General features: G+C 44.8%; 1 protein-coding gene across 3 annotated transcripts in view; it reads right to left on the reverse strand.

Moving 5' to 3' along the window:
- Positions 1–20,604, reverse strand: part of DMRT1 (doublesex and mab-3 related transcription factor 1) — a 60,093-nt gene that overhangs the window by 32,919 nt on the left and 6,570 nt on the right. The window contains exons 3-4 of one of the 3 annotated variants that reach the window (XM_087741658.1): positions 11,319–11,346; positions 3,658–3,941 (exon numbers count right to left, since the gene is read on the reverse strand). In XM_087741658.1, the coding sequence (XP_087597784.1) occupies positions 3,658–3,941; positions 11,319–11,346 (312 nt within the window). The remainder of the gene's footprint in view (positions 1–3,657; positions 3,942–11,318; positions 11,347–20,604) is intronic. The other 2 variants (XM_087741656.1, XM_087741657.1) reach the window with 2 other exon arrangements.

Consider the following 20,604-nt stretch of genomic DNA (forward strand, 5'->3'; position numbering starts at 1 on the left):
ACAACTATCATCTTCATTATGCTTATCAAATCATGATGGATACAGCTTCTGCGATAATTATATACAAATGAACAAAACCTACAGAGAGATATCTAAAAAAATTGCACCTCTATGAATCCACTCAAGTATGTGAGCTCTGCAAAGAACAAAGACTAATGAAATCTGACATTAATCTACATTAAAGATTCAGTGATTCAGTTTATTTGCCAAGGCTCAATGATGCATTAATCCTCATCCCATCCCACACACACTCACATGTTTCCTCCCCGGCTTTTCTCCCTTGCTCCCTAAATTCTGAAACGGCAGACAGCTGGGCTGCTCAAGGCCTTGTCTGCATCCAGAAGTTATCTTACTTTAAGTATGCAATTCTCCTTGTGTGGTTACAGTTATTCCAGGATAAGTGAGCCTCTACCAACAGAGCGCAGGGGTCTTGTCTACACTGCTTAAACTAAGATACCTAGTGACCTAGGGTAATGGGTGGCTTATACCAACAAAGAAACCCTCCTGTGTGCTTACAGCTTAGCAAGCTGCCCTGATTTGATCATGGCAGGCACTGCACAGCTATCATTTTGGTAAAGAAGCAAAAATCAAAAATCTTGATCAAAACAGTTATAGCACTAACAGTCACATGAGCAGACTCACTTGCACTAGAAGACTCGTTAAGAAAGCCTGTGTATGTAAAAAATAAACCCAGTCAATACAGGCAGTCCAGCAAAAATCCCTGTGTAGATACAGCTACATGTTTGCTCTGGAGAGAATCAGTCTGTATAGGTTTGCCACCAAAACCCCCTGAAGGCATAAGCAAGGTCTGATCTTTCTTTGTGGGTCATGCTTTGAAACTCTCCAGTAACTCCTTACCGTGCTTGACAGATAAACTCATTCATCCTTCTCCACTTAACACTGTATTTCTGTGATCTTCCCTAGCTGGTCACCTTCCATGCGCAGAATCAATGTTTAACCATATGCAGCAGCTGGGATCTCGTTCCACTTACAACAAACCATCTTCAGTGTTTTACAACCTCGGCATCACTGCACCCACTGCCATCAAGCATTATCTAGCCTAGCTCTCACTGTAAAACTTATGATTATTTGTGCAATGTTATGCTGTCATAACAGTATGCAAACCCCATGATTCGTAACTCTTCCAGCAATAACAATCCTTCTTGCAGATCAGCCTCTGAGAAACAGCTTGTAAGTCACACGACACTGACCTTGAACTACAGTCTGCCCTACTGAACAGGAGAGGTGGGTCCTGGTTTTAGGCCATTTAGAAGCTGGGGCGATGTCACTTCTGCAGACAGAAAGCACTACCTCTAGTCTCTCTGTACAGACATCTCACCAGAACAGCCGGAGAGATCCCAGAAGGTTTGGCCAGGAGAAATTAAAATCTTAGGTGAGTAAATCACTAAATCCACAGGGAGGTGAATGGAACCAGGCGATACATCCCACAAGGTGGGAATGAACACCCAGCTTTTGGAGCCTGCTGGTGGAAGGAAAATGGTCCTTTTTGACAACCACCACCTCTTTTTTCCTTAATTACTTCTTCAGTATCTCACTAATTTGAGTGGCACGTAAGCAGAAGTTAGTTACAGATTCTGCAGGGCCCCAAGAGAAAAATGCATGGAAAACACACTATTGCTTTTATTTCTTTAAGGAGTGTCAAAGGTCCCACAAGAAACAGGCAATCTCACAGTGAGACAATGGACCCTCTAGGCCAAGACTTACACATACAGTCTAATTTCAAGCGACAGTACCTGACAACAGAACCGAGAGGACACCATCTTCACTCCGAGGTTTAACATACCCTCATGTATCTCTTCCTCAAACGCTAGTGTAGTCAATACATGTAATGTACTTTCCTTTTTCCCGAGCAAGGAACATCGCAGAAGTCGCTACTGGCTGGAGGAATGGTGAAGTGTGGGACTAGCAGCCTGCCAGAACAACATTATTTTCACAAGACGAATGTTGCTGCCCCTCATTTGTGTTATGACGGTGTCTCCAAGCATCAGCTCTGCAGTTGGCTCTTACAAGCTAGGTACTGCAAAAGCTTCAGAAGTAACAACTTTCTATCTGAAATACTCTGCTATGACGTGCCAGGTTAACCCAATCAACCAAAATGAAAAAGCTAAAAAAACACTGGCACCTCACCTCATTACATGCACAAAATCCTATCCCCAGCTTGCCTTGACTAATTCCTCCCCTGGTCTGGTGACCAAATTCAGCAGCTAGAGAGGATGCTATCAACTAACCTAACAGAAAAGACATACCTCCATGTATTTGAAGGTTATTGCAGTGAAGCCTATCAACATACTGACAGAAGAAAGCTCTCATGGTGTGGGCTCACGTAGCAGAAGGAAGGCAGACAGCTCTTTTTCCCATACAGCCGTACTCATGGCAAAAAAGGGACATGGAATAGTACTAAATGCAGACTGCTGTAAAGCCATGATCTTAAAATTCATGGACCTGCCAGCTGTTGCCCCATGCCCCCCTCGCATTTTCAGAAGGACCTTTCCATGAAAAAAGTGTCTCATGATAGGAAAGCCTCACTGAAGGTCATATGAACTGCTACAGTAATTGTAGTCACCCTGGTCATAGCTCCAGCTCCTCGGTATCAGAAGGTAAAATGCCCTTTCAGAGTTGGTCCCTGGTGGCAGAATTATTAGAGGAATTCTCTGTCAGCAAAGGGGATGACTCATCTGTTCCCTTCAGAAAGGAGGTTTTGCTGGACATTTAACCTTTCGTTGTTGAGTGGTTTCACAACAGAGCCTTTGCAGAAGGCAGCCTGCCCTCTCTTGATGCTCTACAGAAGAGGCCTGCCCTCTCCTGCCCTTGGACAAGGGACACGGGTGTACGCAGACTCAGAGGGTGCAGCCTGTCCAGTTCAATCTCAGACAGAAAAGCACCGCTGCAGCCCAAGACCAAACAGCCTCAGGGTCACTGAAATGGCTCCACTTACTTTGCCAAGAATCCCCTGCCTTGGCAGACTGCCCCTTTTTCCAGTCTCCAACCGGTACTGAGTTGGAGGCTACAATTACCAAGTCCTGGAGTCAGAAGGCTTGGCTGACTTTATACTCTAACTAATGAAGTACACAGAGCTCTGGTGTGAACCTCTTAGGCACAGCCTCTAACTTGAGCTACCCAAGCCCTGGCACTGATGCTGCCAGAACACACCATTAGCAACACACCGTGTCAACATTCAACCGACTGCCACCAAGCCACTGCATAACAGCATGGTCTCCCGGGTCACTTCAGCGCCTTGGATGTGAAAGATGAAAGAGAAAAGAACAGGTTCCCGAAGAGGAAAGCTTCCCAGAAATGACACCTGAAGTCCCCAGGATGTTACGTTGGGCAATTTCGACTCTTACTCCGGAAAACAGCTCATAATCTACTATGACATAAATCAGAAGATAAAATCATGTGGGTGCCCTTTGTCTGTGCTTGTGGCAACCTGTCTATACCTGTATTATTGCTTTTGTTGTGCTGCATCATAACCACCCATTTTGGCTAACTTTCCTAACATGGGTCCTAATCCCACCCTGGAACCTGGTTCTGGTTTTGCACTGCCATGAAACCAGCAAACAGGAGCTCAGAATCAGGCCCAAGAAACAGCTTATTGTCCACCTCACTCTTCCATGTAACACCTCTGTAACATCATACCTGCCACTGTTTTCCCGACTGGCTTGGCATGTATGTTGCTGGGAGGCTTCGAAGGCTGTTTTTCATGGCTGACCCTACAATCGTACCCCCCGTCTCACTTGAGGAAGGCTCACTGGCCACTGCCATTTGGTACTGGGAGTAGTTGTACAGGTTGTTATAGTAAGGATACAGGGACGGCTGGTAAAAACTGCTGTAGTAGGTGGAGTCCACAACCAAATCAGACGTGCTCTCCAAGTGCCCTCTGCTGGGGATGGAAGGGATGTCCTGAATGAGCATCCGTCCCTCTGGAAAAGAAAAAAGCCATTATGAAACAAGAGACTCCATGAAGACCATTACCTTTCACCTTCTGATGAGCTAGTACTTCTCCCGAAGGCTGGCCTGAAGGTAATAAATAGGAAGAGATGGGAGCTGAAAGGGAAGGTGGAGGTTTGGTGGAAACTCAAGCAGACAGACGTTCGCTCAAAGCCCAAGACCACCTACAGACACTGCAGACTACAAAACAGGAGACAAAAGCAACTGCAGGTTAAGACAGTGCTCAGAGTCGTCAAGTAGCATCAGTTGATCTGATGATGATTTACACCATCTAAAGATGCAGCCTGCTATTATTTTTAAATTGTAACGATGTCTCAAGTTTCTCTTAGCCCCTTGGAAGCAGAAAGGCTCTAGCTACAGGATGACACCATCGTCCTGCAGGTGAGAGGACACTTTCTGAACATCTCTAGAACACGCAAGCAGCCACAAAGCCAAGAGGAAGCTGCAGCAGGGAAAGCACCGCACCATCAGCCAAGGCATCTCAGGTGCTAACTCTGAGCAGGGAGGCCCTCAGTCCCTGCCCAACCTCCAAACTCAAATTTAGTGCATGTTTACCTAGAGAATCACAGAGCAGAACAAGCTCCTACACCACTGGCAAAAGAGGAGGAGGAGGAGGAGGGGATTGTTCGTGACTTGCTGTCTGCGCTCTCGGGTGCCTCCGGACCGGAGCCCAGCTGGCTGCACTCCCCGCAAAGGTCTGCCTCCCCTACCTCCTCTGCTGGTCCCGAAGGAGGGGGCTTCTCAGAGGCTGTTTGAGAGTCCCGTTTCCCTCACTCCGGTGTCAACCGCTGCCTTGTGATACTTGCAAGGATGAAAAAGGAAGGTGCTTGTCAGTACCGTTTCACAGCCAAGCTCTCTCTGACATGCTGCATCAGCTGTGTGGCTGAGCCAGACACAGAAAAACACCTGCCACAACCTTAGAAAATCTAACCACACAGTGAATATACATTTACATATTAAACAAGGGAGCAACTGTAAACGCCACCATTGATGCAACCCTGGTTCCCATCCCTGCAACCCTTGCCCTGCACCAACCCTGAGGGTGTTTGCAGCCCAATGGTCCCTTCTGCAACAAGCTCCTGCTCTTTCCCATGATGTCGTCTAACTCCAACCTGGAGGAGAAAAGGATGTGGCTTAAAGCACACTGATGAGCTCTCAAGGGCTATCAATATGGAGATGAAGCAGCATGGACAATAGGCAGGTATAAAACAACTCTAAGAGAGATGTCAGGCAAGCGTTGTCTAGTTTGTTTTGTGCCTTTCTCTTGGTGTATGTGTACCTTGGTTACTCACCTGCAAAATGAATATGGTGGCGGTTACCAGCCTCTGACAGTCACAGTAACACCTTCCACTGTACCGTGTATTAGCTGCACACTAGATCCAATGATCAGTTTTACCAATTATTGCCATTTACAATCCAATTCTGTTTCACTTCGTCAGCTGTAGTGAAAGCTCTCTGCAATCATGGATAGTCTCCTTCCAGGTCACTAAATTATACAGTGCCCTCATTCAGCTCTTGCTGACATTTTGTTGACACCAATGAACTATACCCATTTATTAGCAAACAGAATATTATTTAATATTATTACAATTATTAATATTATTATAATTTAATTTATAATTTATGCCTCCTGCATCTGATTTTTCTGCCCCTCAGCCCTGTGCAAGCAAGAACCTAGCCAGATGGCCTTTTTCATTGGGAGTACCTCTCAAATTTGCACACAGAACAGAGGAGCCTGCAATGCCACAAAAGACACTTCACAGTTTTTGCATTTTCATATTTTAATGAAATTTTAATACTGCTATTGTTCTGCTCCTGGGCAGGCCTCTCTTTAAAGTCCTTTTGTTCATGTCTTGGAAAACATCAGAACTTAGACCACTGGCACTGAAAAGCCAATAGTTCTCTCAAATCACAGCACAAGCCTGACTCCCCTCCCCAAACTTAGCTCTTGAATAACACTGTGGTCCAACTGTTCTGATTTTCATGCTGAAAATTAGAAGCTGAAAGCAAAATCCTCCAACACGTTCCCTGCTGGGATACAGATTTCACATGAAACAGAGATATGCAAGGCAGCCGTCCGCTTCACTTCTGGCAGGGCTATGCTATGCTGCACAGATGTGCAATTTCTTCTGAAACCTCTGCAGTGTCTTTCCACTTGCCGTGCATTGTACAAAGGGATAATACTTTCTGCTAAGAACACTAGCACCAGGAAGACAGGGCCTCTTTACACCCACACAAAAAACGTGAGCCACCCTGAGACGTCAGCAGCTAAAAGGAAAGACAGCAGAAAGTAGCAGGCTTTGCTGCAACTTTTGGAAAGTCTCACACTTCCTAACATGTGATGGGCTAGATTAGAACAGTGGCCTGCCAGCAGTCATCCCCAAAAATCATACAAGCATCCTTGAATGTCTCTTATGTTCACATGGTTGCTAGTACTACAGCTCCTTCCTGAAGAAACAGCAGCAGTGGCAGTCTTCCGCTGCATTAAGCAGGAGAAAAAACATGCTTTTTGCCCCTTCTTCTCTCTTTCTACCTCCTATCTGTGGTTGGGGCTACCCTCATTTGCCACCAGAGGTGTAAAAAGGTTGACTTGCTGCCACCCATTTTCCTTTATCTAGCTGCACAACAGCTGCCAGAGGTTCAGTGCTCAGGGCTGTTACGAATCCACCAGAATGGTCCTCTGCTTTTCTGCTGCTGTCCCTCCACTCTCCAACAGCCTCTACAGTACTATTAGCTGCCCTCTTAAGACTCAATGTAGAGCCAGTCACCTACTCATTCACCCACCCATGCACTCAGAAACATACATCCCTGGACATCAACAGCCCTTACAACCCTTCTGAGCTACAGCCACACCATAGGGATGTGCCCCAGCTGATTATCAGAAAAAGCAGGAGCCATGGCAAAGGGGAAAGTTAGAGTGAAGGGACAGACACACTCAACTCTGTACAGAACTAGGACTCCTGTGACGGCGCTGGAAAGACAGCCTGTACAGTTAATTTTCCCTGAGTCCCAAGCCACATCATGCTCCTGACAATGGAAGGACTGGCAGCATCTGGCAACGACCAGGAGAAAGCTGCCACACGCTTCAACTCACACTTTCCCCCAAATTTAGGAGATAAATTTTTCTTTGATGTCATGCTTTGGCACAAGTCTTTGCTTTTTTCCTGTAGCATCTGGAGACAATTCGGTGCTTCAGCCAGGAGAAGGGAGACTTCTCATACAAGACACAGCTTCGTGCCATCTGGACTGTGGGTAGATGTCAGGTCAGACCAGGTCAAAGCATCCCAGGGGTTACTCTAAACTCCTCACAGTCTTGAACCAGCCAGCTTGAGGGAAGGATGCCTCTGCAGAGCTGAGTTCTTGCAGGTCTTCAGCAACACTGGCATGCACCAGGTCAAGGACAGGTCTGCAGTCCAGCTCTACGCTCTTACCCCATCCAGCCTAGCTGAGCCATGTCATCTCCTACTACTAATGCATACATCATACACATACAACACGTACAGAATATACACAACTGTAAAGACATTAAGGGGAAAGAGTTTTGCTATCAATGGAGAAAGCCCTGAAAGTCTTGACGTCTTTCTGAGCAGGGAAAGCTCAGGAAGAAAAGCAGGTCAGACCAGCCAGTACCTACATGGGGTACCTTCAAAGAAGTGCTAAGAGCCAAGGCAAGCAGAAATAAAGCCCAAAGAACCCTGCTAAACTGTCTTAGGGATAAATCAAGGCACTTGGAGATCTGCCCAGAGAAGATTTCATGTTTATTGTATGCCCAGGGGAGTTTTTGCCTTATCTGTGCTGGTTCTCTCCAGCTGAAGTCTGCTAGCCAGCTGGCGGGCAAACACACTGCTTCTGGCCTGCAGCATCCTCAGGCATGGCCTCTGTTTGCAGAATAGGGTAGATACATTGGAAGCAATGGCTGTAACTAAACTTTAACTAACTGGGGTTCCTCTGGTCAGTCTTTGGCCTGTACCTGTAATTCTTGACTCCTACTTACAGGCTGAACCTTCCCACAGCCTCGCCTCTGGCTGCTCAACAAGCAAGGTGCCCTCCTCAAGGGAGGCTGTCAGCCCATGGCTGCATTTTTCACCAGCAAGGAGAGAATACCAAGGTTAAGAAAGCAGCTTTCAGCTGGTTCTTGGATTTTTTTTTTCTTCCCCCCAAATGTAATTCAATACAGCTGAATGGCTCTGCTGGCACGGAGAGGGTCCTCCCCTGCCTCAGAGCTTGCTGCATTACAACACCTGCACCTGAGGGGCAGCCCTGAGGTTCATTGCTCTAAGGGGAGCAATTTTCGAGAGGAATTAAGCTCTCAACAAGGCAACTGCTGCTGTGCTGTCAGACTCCCACTCTGCCCCTCCGCTTGCCCTTTAAAACAAGAGGGCTGCTGCAGGAGCTGGGCTCACACCTTCACTGTCTTCACCCCCTACGTGGAAAAACTGGGAAGGGCTCCTGGGTCTTTCCCCTGCCGCGAGCCACAAATTTTAACATTTTGCAAGCTGCAAACAGGACACAATTAAAAATATGGCACTGAATCTGTATAAGAAACAGAAATTAGAAAAGCAAACCAAAAAAAGAGTGGTTAAAATTCTTGCTCAGTTTTTGGAACACCAAATCTACAATGTAGGGCTGTCAGAGGCTCTCCATGTGCGAGCAACACTCTCACACTGAGACAACAGTATCCCTTCATGCAGTTGTGCCCTTGTATCCCTACGCTCTTTTCTGTGTCTTTACTAATTCCTATAGAGAACTGATGCTACTTTTTTTGCACTATGTACACAGTGTGAAATATGGCTCACTCTTTCATAGAAGATCAATATGATGCACGATAAATACTGTTATTGATCTTGCAGTGTTGTAGACGACTCTCCAGCTCTATGGCATATTAATAGTAGTTAACCAGTAATTCATTTCAGGACGGCTGGGATTTTCTTTTAAGGAAGGTGAGTTCTCGGGGTCAGTTACACATATGGGTCTTATACATTCAGTAACCTATGAGGGGCTCCTGCCTTCACTTAGCAGAGCGTGGTGAAAAACAGTGGTCCAGTCCTCAGTTAATGTAAACCAGTCTCAGACCATTTACTTCAATAAAGCTATGGCGATTTACACGAATTGCGGATATGCATGGCAAAATCAACGCAGAAGCCAGTATATAGATCATTCTTTCCCTTCTTACTTTTTGGGAGGAGAGAGAAGAAATGCCAGGGAATTTACAGGAATTTCTATCATCATCTCTGTCCCACAGATGCAAACATGTTTTTAAGGATAGACACTGAGAAATGCAAACACTGAAGTTCTCTCTGTAACATTCACTCATTCTGTACATAAGCATGGAGTATTTTCTATTCCTACTGGTACTGTTAAGGGCCAGTTATATATCTTGTTATACACTGATAACAGTAATTTAAACATGCCTGGGCAAGCCTCTGATGCTGAGGTCAAACGGCACAGAGTCCACACTATTGGGCTTTCTCAACGTCTAAAACAGGGTGGTAGAAACAAATTGTGTACTGTGAATGGTTACTGGACCACACTCAGGAATCTGGGGGAAAATATTAGTCAGCTTGGGATGGATGTACACCAGGAACTGTTTTAAAAATCAGGATAGCACACACAGTCACGTTTCAATGTCTGGGAGCATGCAGTGGCATGGTTCAATTTAGACATGTGGCCATAACAGCTGATTAGTCTCCATCTGATTGTATATTTCAGAAAAGGGATTCTGTATATGCAGTATGGCAGTTAAGAGAATTTCACTGCCTGCATTTATTGACATGAGTTCTTATATACACCTATGGTTAGCAGTTTTTATTTCTTCTATGCTTACAAAGACTCCACGCATATGCAGACACGCCGCTGAAAATGCAGAAGAAATGTGACTTACTCAGGTAACACATTTACTCAAGGAGCAGGAAGGCATAGCCATTGCCCAGTGAGCAGAGCTTCTGGTAGTTTACATTTCCCATAGTTTTCAATTTGGAGTGACTGTTTTCATCACTGCCGTGTTAGTATCTTCCTGCAAGCCAGCCTCTGCAGCAGGAGACAGCTATGCCATTAAAAGGCCAAAAATTAATTATTCAGTCAGGAAACACGGAAACACTTGCCTTCAGACCTCAAAAGAGTCTTGGATCCGCACCTGACAATTTCCCCTTGCTCAGTATATAAAGCATCGGTACACTCCTATTAACTGGTTTGGCAATATTAAGTCTCGCAACGCGTTCGTTCAATCCATAGCTGGCTTTGAGGTCGGACAGTAGCCTTGAATGAGGCCAGTGTGAAATCACTCCCTAACATCATAATCAGAAATGCTGGAACAATATGTTTCTCCCACCAGACAATCATGACAGAGCTATTTCAGATGTCAAAGAAAGCTGGCACCATTACTTACTTTCTGCTGAGATACTCTGCCTCCCGAGGAACAAAACCCACACGCTGGCTCTGCCTTTGAGAGGAGTATTTCTGTTCTCTTCCCATTAGAAGTTGCGGATTATCTTTGGTTCCAGTGTTGAACTTTTAGCTTGCTATAAAGTTAATGTGCTAGACAACGTTCATTCCAGGCAAGGCTGTGGGGCTGTGTATTTTCTGCCACCCCCCAAAAAAGGCCATTACCTGTAATTACCCATTACCATGCATAATTATTTCTTCTATTCTGGTCTATGGCCCCCAGGACTTTATGCTGTTACAGCTCACTGCATTATCTTATCAAATTTGTTAAGGAAGCTTTTTTGACCTTTTGAGCACTTGTCACAGCACATACAAAAGCCGGCAGTAAATTGTCTAAGCATGTAGTGTGTGATTTATTATTTGTACCCTGCATAGCGATACCATACAAAATATTACACACCCACACCTTCCCTATTCCCACTCCCTGCTTTAGCTAAAATGAGAAGAGGAAAGGAAACCTCTTTAGTAAGAGAAGGAAGGGAACAGGAAGAGGCTGGAGCCTCTCAATGGGAATTTGAGGAACACAACAGCAATGCATGGCTAAGCCTGAACACCAGGCTCTGGAGAAGGTCCCAGCTACTCTGCTCTCCAGTGCTACCTTTTCTCTTTCTGCTCTCCCTCCGCAGAGTCTGATCCCATCATTTCGGCTTCTTTTCACACCTGTGTAACTCTGCTGAGCCCTGCTCTTTCATACAGCAGCTCATTTACTGCTCCTTCAGCAAGCAGAGAGGGGGCTTTAAACACCCACCCCCCCCCCAGTTTACAGCTTCTGTAAATGCAGTACAGGTTCCTAAGAGACAAATTTGGTCCAATATGCAGTTCACAGGGATTGTCCTTTATGAACATTGGCGTGAGTGTGCAAAGGCCAGGTTTTCATCTGCATTGCTCTCAACGCTCCCAGGAAGGACCAGACACCGAGCTGCATCCCAGTACCATCTGCTTCAGCTAGCAGTCTCACCGCACTACAAGTCCACGTGCTATGTCCTTCTTCTTTGTAAGGACACTGGAATCAGACCCTACAGAGCAACAGGGCTCTCAAGAAAACAAGAGAGCTGACTCCCTCCATCCTGATTTTTGTTTTCCCCTTAGTCCTCTTTTCATCAATATACTCCAGAGGGTGCTTTATCTTAAAACCTCTCTTTCAGGCACTTATATATATAAAACTCTCAGTCCACATCCCTATCTGAAAAGAGATATTTAAGAAATTATCATTTAGCAAATACTAGTAAAAAAAGACTTCTGATGCTTTTGAACTGTGTGATTAAATAAACTTCCCAAATACAAGAAAATCTGAGGTACTTTTCTGCCATCATGACACACAAAAGGAAACGTGAAGGATCAGGTATTCATTTTGGACTAAAAGTGCACAGTGTAAATTACTGTAGCACAAGGCATGCAGAATCAGGCCTTTCAGATCTGCCAGTGAAAGCCTTCTCCCTAAAAGCAGAGTGAAAAGACAGTGACCCTGAAAGCACCCCTGAATTCAGGCCCTAAGAAATGGCTAGCTGAGCCACTTACTTATGTGAAGACAAAACCTTTCTTTGCATTTCTGCACGGTCTGCAGACGTCTGGCCCATTGCTCTGTGCTAGCTCTCAGGCAGCAGGGAGGTGGAGACCTGAAGAGCGGTACAAGGAAGAGAGAGTCACTCTGCGTTGAAGATGAGCCACCAAATACAGACAAAGAGCAGGGTCCGCAGAGCAGCAGGGGAGCTTGCACTTGTACCCCTGTCCTGGAGCCCGGTTTCTGAGACGTATGGGGCTGTCCTACTCTCGTTCACCTATGGAAAACAACCTCTGCAGTCCTCCCAGTTATTTTGACCAGAAAGCTTTCAAGAAAAGCATGTTTTTTCCTCCCTCCCCCAATTGCCAAGAACGCTACAACCCCATCTCAAGCTCAAACGCCAAATCCAGTGGTTCTTTTTCCTCCTTGTTTGGGATTGCCTGCCGAAACAGCCCTGGATGCCCAGCTGTGCTCTGACGATCATCTATTAGAGGGAGAGGTCAAAAAATCTGTTATCAGCCATATCAGACGCGTGGGCTAAAAGCAGCTGTGTCTCCAGGCTAAAGAGAATAAATCATAGCCAAAACAGCTTATTGCCACCGCAGTCCATAGGTACCCCTCCAACCATACCCAGGGAACACAGCTGCTCAGCAGAGACACGCCCTTCTTCCCAAAGCAGATATACACATTTAAAAAAAGAAGTAAAAAAAAGAAAAAATGCACAGTCCAACAACTCTGAGCCTCTTGCAGGCTCCTGGCCTCTTCCCCGGAGGTGAAGTGCACAGGGACTGATCTACCCCACCTCCTTATCATGGCTATGCCAACTCCTACCACGCTTTTCACCTCCTCCCACCGCTCCAAGACAAAACAACCAGTCATTGCACTTTTCCTGCAGTGGCTCTCTGACAGCTAGGGCACAGTCGGGGTGTCCTGCAACACCCCTCGCCAGACGAAGCAGCTGAACCGCGTTATCAGCGAGGAGCCAGCATAATGGCAGTAGTGTCTGCAGGTGCAGGGCATGTGTCCTGGGAGCAGGAGATGGCTTTATCCGTGAGGATGTCAACGGCTGCACTCTCCTGCTCCTCAAGGTTTACTCTACTGCCAGAACAATACTCATTTTCACCCCAAAGGAATGAGCGTTACTTTTTTCTTCCCCCTAGGAATAACACTGGAGTCATCATTTGAGCAGAGGAATAAGCTTTTCCAGTTCTGCCTAAGAACACCTATAAGCCAGTCCTAAGCAGGACAGCACATCTTACCAAGAACAACATTTGCCAGAAAGAGGCACTCTAGGATAAAAGTTAAGCAGCAAGGACAGCACATTTCAAGAAAATCTGTGAGATCCTAGAATTAAGGCTGTTCATTATCATCTTGCTTGAGCCCTGCGGTGGACGCACCCAACGCACAAGCTTTTCATGGGATTCTGCATCCCATGCTCATCATGCTCATGACGTCAAAACCCATCCCATGAAACAGCACAGAAAACTTCAACTTGAGCTGGTCTAGTCTACCAAAGGCGCAAGCGATTCAGAACAATCATATGGGGATTAATTAAAGCTTAGATGAGGGAGTGACTAAAGGGCAAAATAAGCTGCTGTCTCTCACCTCCGGACGTGTTCTCTGGTCTTTTAATCATTCCTGTGTCTCCTGCCTAAGCCCTTCCAAGTTCAAGCCCAGGTGTGCTGGTTCAGACCATGGCTATATGCCCACCACCAGCTATAAACAGAAACCTAGGGAACAGTATGAACTGAAGGGCAAACAAATGTGACACCTCCCTCACCCCCTCTCCCAGCCTCCGGTCGTTTCTGGCTCAGTGACGTTGCTGAGCCTGGTGTGGTACACTTAATAACGACTAATGATTTCCCTTCCAATATCCCTTGGGAGCCCACTTGCCTGTACGTACCATATCACCAGGGAAAGAGTCCCACTAGTCCCACAGGCCCCTCGCCAGTTTCAGGCACAGAAGACACCAAGCCTCCTTCCCATCATCACAGGTCTGTCTGAAAGGGCTGTACCAGTTCTTGGTCATCCTTTTCTACCGGGAACCACTAACATTCAGCACTGTACCCTCGTGGCCACCAGCTCCTCTGCAGTGAAAATGCTTCTCAGGGACAAACTCCTTCGTTTTTCACTTCTGGTATATTTCACTTCCCGCACATTTCAGTCTGCTGTGGACTGTTCTGCTGTTTTCACAAAAACTGATGTCAGGCCGACGGATTTGTAGCCACCCATCCTACCACATTCACTTTTCTTAAACACTGGCATGACATCAGCTTTCTTCCAGGCCTTAGGAATTTCCCCAGTCTTAAAAGACTTACTGGAAATCAGCATTAATGGACCAGAGAGATCCTCAGCCAAGTTTACTGTTGTTTTTTGTTGTTGTTTTTTTTAAACACTGCATGCAAGTAATCCAATCCTGTTGATTTCAGTTACTGCTGGAAATGAAAGCAGAATGTTACTGTCTCCACATATTATTCCTGTCAGTATCATCTGCCTTTCTTCAAAGCAAAGATCAGGAAAAATTATTGAGCATTTCTTCCTCTCTTCCACATATATAATTATTATCCCACAATGGGTCAAATGACTTGTTAACTCTGTGTGTGTGTGTTCCTAAATACAACTAAAAACAGTCCTAAATTTAAGATTTTTAGTTAATTTTAAACTTAACACGAAACATTTTTTTTCAAAAGAAACTGTGATTTGGGAGGAAAAAGCAAGGAGGGAGAAATCCAAGCCAGAAGATTGCAGCTTGGCATAGTAAGTTTCCCAGTCACACACACAGCCCCAGTCCAGCTCCAGCTAAGAGGAGCTGAAATACCACCACTGATTTCAGTAGAACTGGAGAGGGCACATTTTGTTCACATTTAGCATACACTTAATAAAAATGATCTGCTGCAAACATTTAGCATGCAACTTAGAAATCCTCCTAATACAGCTGAAGAAATAAAACCTACAGAAAATAATTTTTATTTCCACATTTAATGCAAACTTCAGGACCTCAATAAGATGTCTACAGCAGCAAGTTCCACTTTCAACATTTTCTGCCACTGACTAGAGCAGAGCAGTTGATCTTTTGATGTGAGCTGGGGGGCAATGCTTGTTCCTTCCTTACTTGCACTTTTGGTCTTTATAACATGGCTATAGTGATCGTATTCAGATCTTTATCAGCAAAAAAGAATGGCTTTAGTAAAGAAAAAGCATTCAAAATCTTTGAACATGGCTTTGAATCTGTGAAAATGCTAGCCACTATTTTAATGCTCCGGCATATGTTTGTTCATGCTGAACTGAGACAGCAGGATTATTTACATATCTAAAATTATTAGCATGCATGACAGCTAACAGGATCAGGACCAATAAAATTAGTGCTTCAGAAAATTAGCAGCATGAGAAACAAGTGCCATTTTCAATCTTCAATATAACAGCTGGGAGTATGACTACTATGTGTGCATATATATGTACACATGGTATTACTCATCTTGAGATACCTGATTCGAGAAAGAAATTTACAAATATTTAACTCGTTGTATTCAGACATCCAACATGCTACCGAAGTGTGTAACAGGAGCAAAACTTAAAACCAACACAACTTCAAAAAAAATAGAGGAAGAAATTAGAGGAGAAAGGAAATTCGGAAAGAAAACCAGATTTGTAGACAGTGATGGAAAACAGCCCAGACACCTGCAGGCACAAAGAAGCAAATTGAGAGGAGGAGAAAGAAACTCGGTGTGGATTAAATGTAAGGGGATTTAAGTCATTAACACGAGATCAAAGAGAACATTAGAAGGGAGGGAAGGCTTTACAAGTGTCTGAGATAGGAGACCTTGGAGGAAATACGACTGGGATAAAATCATTATGGCTCACACTAAAAATAATAAAGGGAGTAGGATGATGGTTGGAATTAGCTGGAGTCCATGCTTGGTTATAAGCTATATGATGACAGAAACCCAAAAGGTTTCTAAAAAAGACCAACTAGAAATAACAGGAGGGCTTTTTCACTCTGTCTACCTAATACGTGATGGAAAAACTAATATCTGGAGTGGTAAAAAACCATTGTAGACACCCGCTTGGGCCTGGGCAAGTGAGCAAAAATCACATGCAGGTGCATCACTTTTGTACATGATCGCCAGCGTTGCATGGATGCAACGACATCTGCACTCATAAAATCTGCTTCCGTGCAAATGCAAATTGATCACTAATGAATTTCGTTCATGCACAACTCATAGAAAGAAATGCACGGCAACTGGAACTACAGTGGCTTACATCAGCTGAGGTTCAGTTGTGCCCATCACGGTAGGCATCCAAGTCAGCAAATGGTGGCCTATACTGTAAGCGATAGAAATAGTATGAATAGAGACTAGAGACAGGAATTGAAAAAAAAAAATCATAAAATAATTAGGCATCCAATCTCATTGCAAAGGAAGAGAAGCTCAGTGCTTAACTGACTCTCTGCAAGCTCTTCGAGAAAACACAGGACAGAAGTGCATGAACGATGTTCGTACTTAAATAACTGAGCTATTCACAACTCTAAGACTAGCAGGTACTCAAATCCAGGAGAAAGTTTAGCAAAGTTCAGAAAAAGGAAAAAAAAATAGGAATTAGAAGCAGCATATGAAAAACCAGTCCTACAAAAGAAACCTTCAAAACTGCATTTTAGTCCCCACGTCATTAAGTGACAAATCTACTGAAAATGGGCCAACAGGCTGAATTAGGAAGTTAGTTGATAAATAAAGCAAACGAAAGCAGTCTTCAAGGTGTAAGGAAGCATGTGAAAAAAAGAAAAAGCAAGAAATCACAGTGCTCAGTTAAGGAAGCGTGCAGTACTCCTTCACTCCCCACTTCTATCTTTTCTAAAAACAAAAAGAAAGCCCCACACATTCAGATAAGTCGTAGTAACTGTTTCAAGGACACAGAAAGGAACAAGAGGCTAGCTGCAGATAGTGTAATAATGTGCCCACGGGTAGAAAATTCTTAGTACATCTTCTGCTCCTGCTCCATTCCTTATCGCAGTGCTCATAATGACAAACGGAAAGCACAAGCCAGCACAGATAACCCTCTAAACGTGAATGCACATATGCAAATGCCAGCGTGACGGAGAAGAGCTTCCAAGGCACAAAGAATAATAGGGGCTGCCCACCAGCCCCGCTGGCCTTCGGTGGGAAGAGAAACCCCGAGCACCTCAGTGCTACGACAGCTTACATGGTAAAGTCGGTTCAGCACACAGCAAACGCCGCCTGGCAGGGACCTTGCTCTAACCAGTAGCTCTACACCTGGAGACCTCACCTGGTGTGAGAAAAGTCAGACAGAAAGAAGCTGCAAACACAGATGCCCTAGGGTGAAAGATTTTGCAAAATGAGAAAAAAACCAAAACCCCAAACCCAAATGAAGCAACCTACTCCCAATTCTTTAGGGAAAAAAAGCTCTTCTGAAACATGAGAGAAGGATGGAAATACCTGCTGAGCTGCCTGTGGGTTTTCACCTCCACCCCTCTGGCCAAAAGGCGGTCACAGAAGCCTGGGGGCCAAGCAGCCCTTCTCTCCCGAAGTAAGCGGGTCTGGGTAGGTCACGGCTGGTCCCCCAGCACCCCTGCTTCCCCGACACGCTGCAGAAAGCTCTCCCCAGCCCCTGCCTCTGGTGAAGACAGTCCTGGACAAGCCCCGCAGTACCACTTGCACAGAAAAGGAAAAGCAATCTTCTCTGAGGTTTTCCAAATCTTTTTACTCCACTATTTATTTTTACACTTCCACTGAAGCTTCAGACAGGATTGAAAGCCTGAAAGGAAACATAAAACTTCTTCATTTAGAGACTTATTGCCACTAGTTCTACCCGTTTCACCAACACTACAGAAATACCACATTTTTGACAGAGTCTGTGCCTCACTGAATAAACATATACAGCACTTCAGACATTAGCTCAGATAAAACACAGGCACCTACACACACACACGAAGCTGCAAAGACGAGGAACGAATATTGCTTGAAAGGAGGAGCAGGGAAAGTGCAAGCTTTGCAAGCTGCAGGCTCCAGAACTGGAGAATTAACTGGAAACATCTACTCAGGGATGCAGAACCCTCTAACATTATGATTTATTTAACACAGTCAAACAATGGCCAGAGGCAATGAATCATATAGGAGATGACAAAGCTGCAGGAGATTTCCGTCATCTAGTTTAACCTGCACATTGATCAGAGTTTACCCCCATATTAATCACTTGAGATCGTAATCTAACACACTCTTAAACACCTCTCCTGATTATGCTTCACTTACCCCCTTGTCCTTATGCAGGTCACTCCATTGCTAATTGCACTTCTAGTTAGGAGAAAAAGTGTCTACTGTCTAATTTAATTTTGTCTTTTTTAGTTTCAAGCCGTTGCTCCTTGTTATGCTGTCTCAAGCACTGTAAATAATCCCTCCCCCTCCTCCATATTATTACCTCTCAAATATTTATAGACTGTTATATCCACCCTTAGTCTCCTTTTCTACAAGCCGTACATCATTTTTGTCACCCTTCCCTCTATCCTTTCAGATTTATCTATGTCCTTTTATAATGAGATGCTCAAAACTCCTTTGCAGTGTTCCCAAGTACGGCGAAACGAAAGCAGCGGAGAGAGGCAGAAACACCCCCCTTGCTTCGCAAGCAATGCCTTTTTAAATAACTCTGAGCAAAACGCACGTGATTTCGGTAGGAACTGAAAATTACAAAGCCATAGCCACCACACTGCGGAGTGCTTCGTTCATCACACAGTTGTATCAGACAGAAATTAAAAAAGCCTATTAGGATAAAGTTTTATCCTAAACCAAGGAAAGATTGTTCAAAGAGAAATAATTCCTGAACATTTACTTAGTCCAGCTTGAAAGACATTTAGCAACTGAGAAAATCACCATACAGGCAGAAGATCATCTCCAGCAACTGCTTCCCAAGACGAAGTCTAACTTGTGCTGTGGAAATAATGCCAATGCAAGAGAGGTGAGACAGTTCACAAACTCTTACAAGAGACATATGCAAGTGTGATTCTTTTTCTCTCATCTTAACTGCAACCAACTGGAAAAAAACAGATGATCATGGATGGAAAGGTAGTAGTTAGTCACAGGTGAAGGATGTAGCTGTTACAATCCAGTAAAGACACATCATGTTCAACTACGCTCTTTTCTGCAGAACAGACATTCGTTGGCCGTGGGAGAAGCACCAGGGAGCAATGGATGGCACTGCTTTGCTCTCGGTATCGAAGGAGAGTTGGCGTGACCAGGAGGCAGCCAGCAACTAAAACTGGTGAAGAAGCAGTAGTGGGTGCAGCAGGAGAAAATCATCAGAAAGCAAGGAGGACACAAAGACAAAAGGAAAGAGCAGGATGATGTACCAGTAACCACTACAAACCCACCAAGACCTCTGAGGACATGCAGCCATCACATCAGACCTGGCACAGGCAGGCAAAGCAGGTAATTCCTCCTTCTCCTTGCTGCTCAGCCCTGCTGAGGCTGCTGCCATCTGAACCAGCAATCCTCTCCACCACGTGTCAACCACCATGATGCTAATTTTCTGTTGAAATCTACCGTAGATTTAGTCATCAAGTGTTTTTAGCTCAAGAGAGTCAGGATTTCTTCCCCAGGCTTGCAAATGCTGATCAGTATTGAAGCTGGCTGAATTTCAAATTTCAGTACATTGACTTAATACAAAAAAGCAGGCAATTCATAGATTCACAGAACAGTTTAGTTTGGAAAGGACCTCCGCAGGCCAGCTGGCCCAAACTCTGCTCAAAGCAAGGCCAGCTTCACAGTTGGATCATGTTGCTCACGCACCACCCAAGGACGGAGGCTCCACAACCTCTCTGGGCAACCTGTTCCACTGCTTAAGCACTCTCACGGTGAAACATCTGTGGCAGCTTCCTCATGCTGCCCATCAGTTGACTAGAATGAGACTTTTTTGACAAAACCAAAATTCTGACAGCGTATGACACTATACGGTAAAGACTTCAAAGGATTTTCTTTCAAAAAGAAAATGTCTCACTGTTTTTTAAAACCAGGCCATATCTTCCTATTATAACAACTTATTTTTTTACCTCATTACCTACGCAGCACAACATCTGCAAGGTCACGGCATCAGTTTTTGAAATCACAGTACAGTGTCGTAGAAAAGGTCAATGCAAAAGATAATCTCAAAAAAGCAAAGGAAGAGTAAAGAAGGCAAGGTAGGGTTTTCAGAGGCATCTGGGGCACTGCAAGTTCAAAGGGATCTCAGTACTATCAGTCATTAGGCATAGTATTACTGCTGACCCCACTACAGTCCGTATTTATGAGCAGATAAAAACCCATCTGTTCCTCAAAGAGTTTCAAAGTGAAGGCAGCACCTACTTAGAGAAATATAAAAAGAACAGTATTTTGTTTCCGTCACGCATAATAAATGTTGCAAAAGGAAACAACAAGCGCAAGCTTATTACTCACAATTGCTGACAATGACATGTTTAACTTTTCAACCAGTGAGACTACAAAGGCACCTGAACAACGCTGTTATTAATGGTCATTGCAAAGCCAATGGGAAATTGACCACCGCAGCACGCAGGAGCTGGCGTTCAGCACCATACGGTAATCCCATCTATACTGGATGCTTCTAAGTTGGGCCAACATGAGCACAGAGCAGCAGAAAGAAGGGGTGCTTTAAACCACCTTTCCAGCCATCAGGTGAGGTATGTTGCCGCCACT

This window comes from Nipponia nippon, unplaced genomic scaffold (assembly GCF_047370975.1).
Source record: "Nipponia nippon isolate SJK-2023a ecotype South Korea unplaced genomic scaffold, ASM4737097v1 scaffold_8, whole genome shotgun sequence".
NCBI lineage: Eukaryota > Metazoa > Chordata > Aves > Pelecaniformes > Threskiornithidae > Nipponia > Nipponia nippon.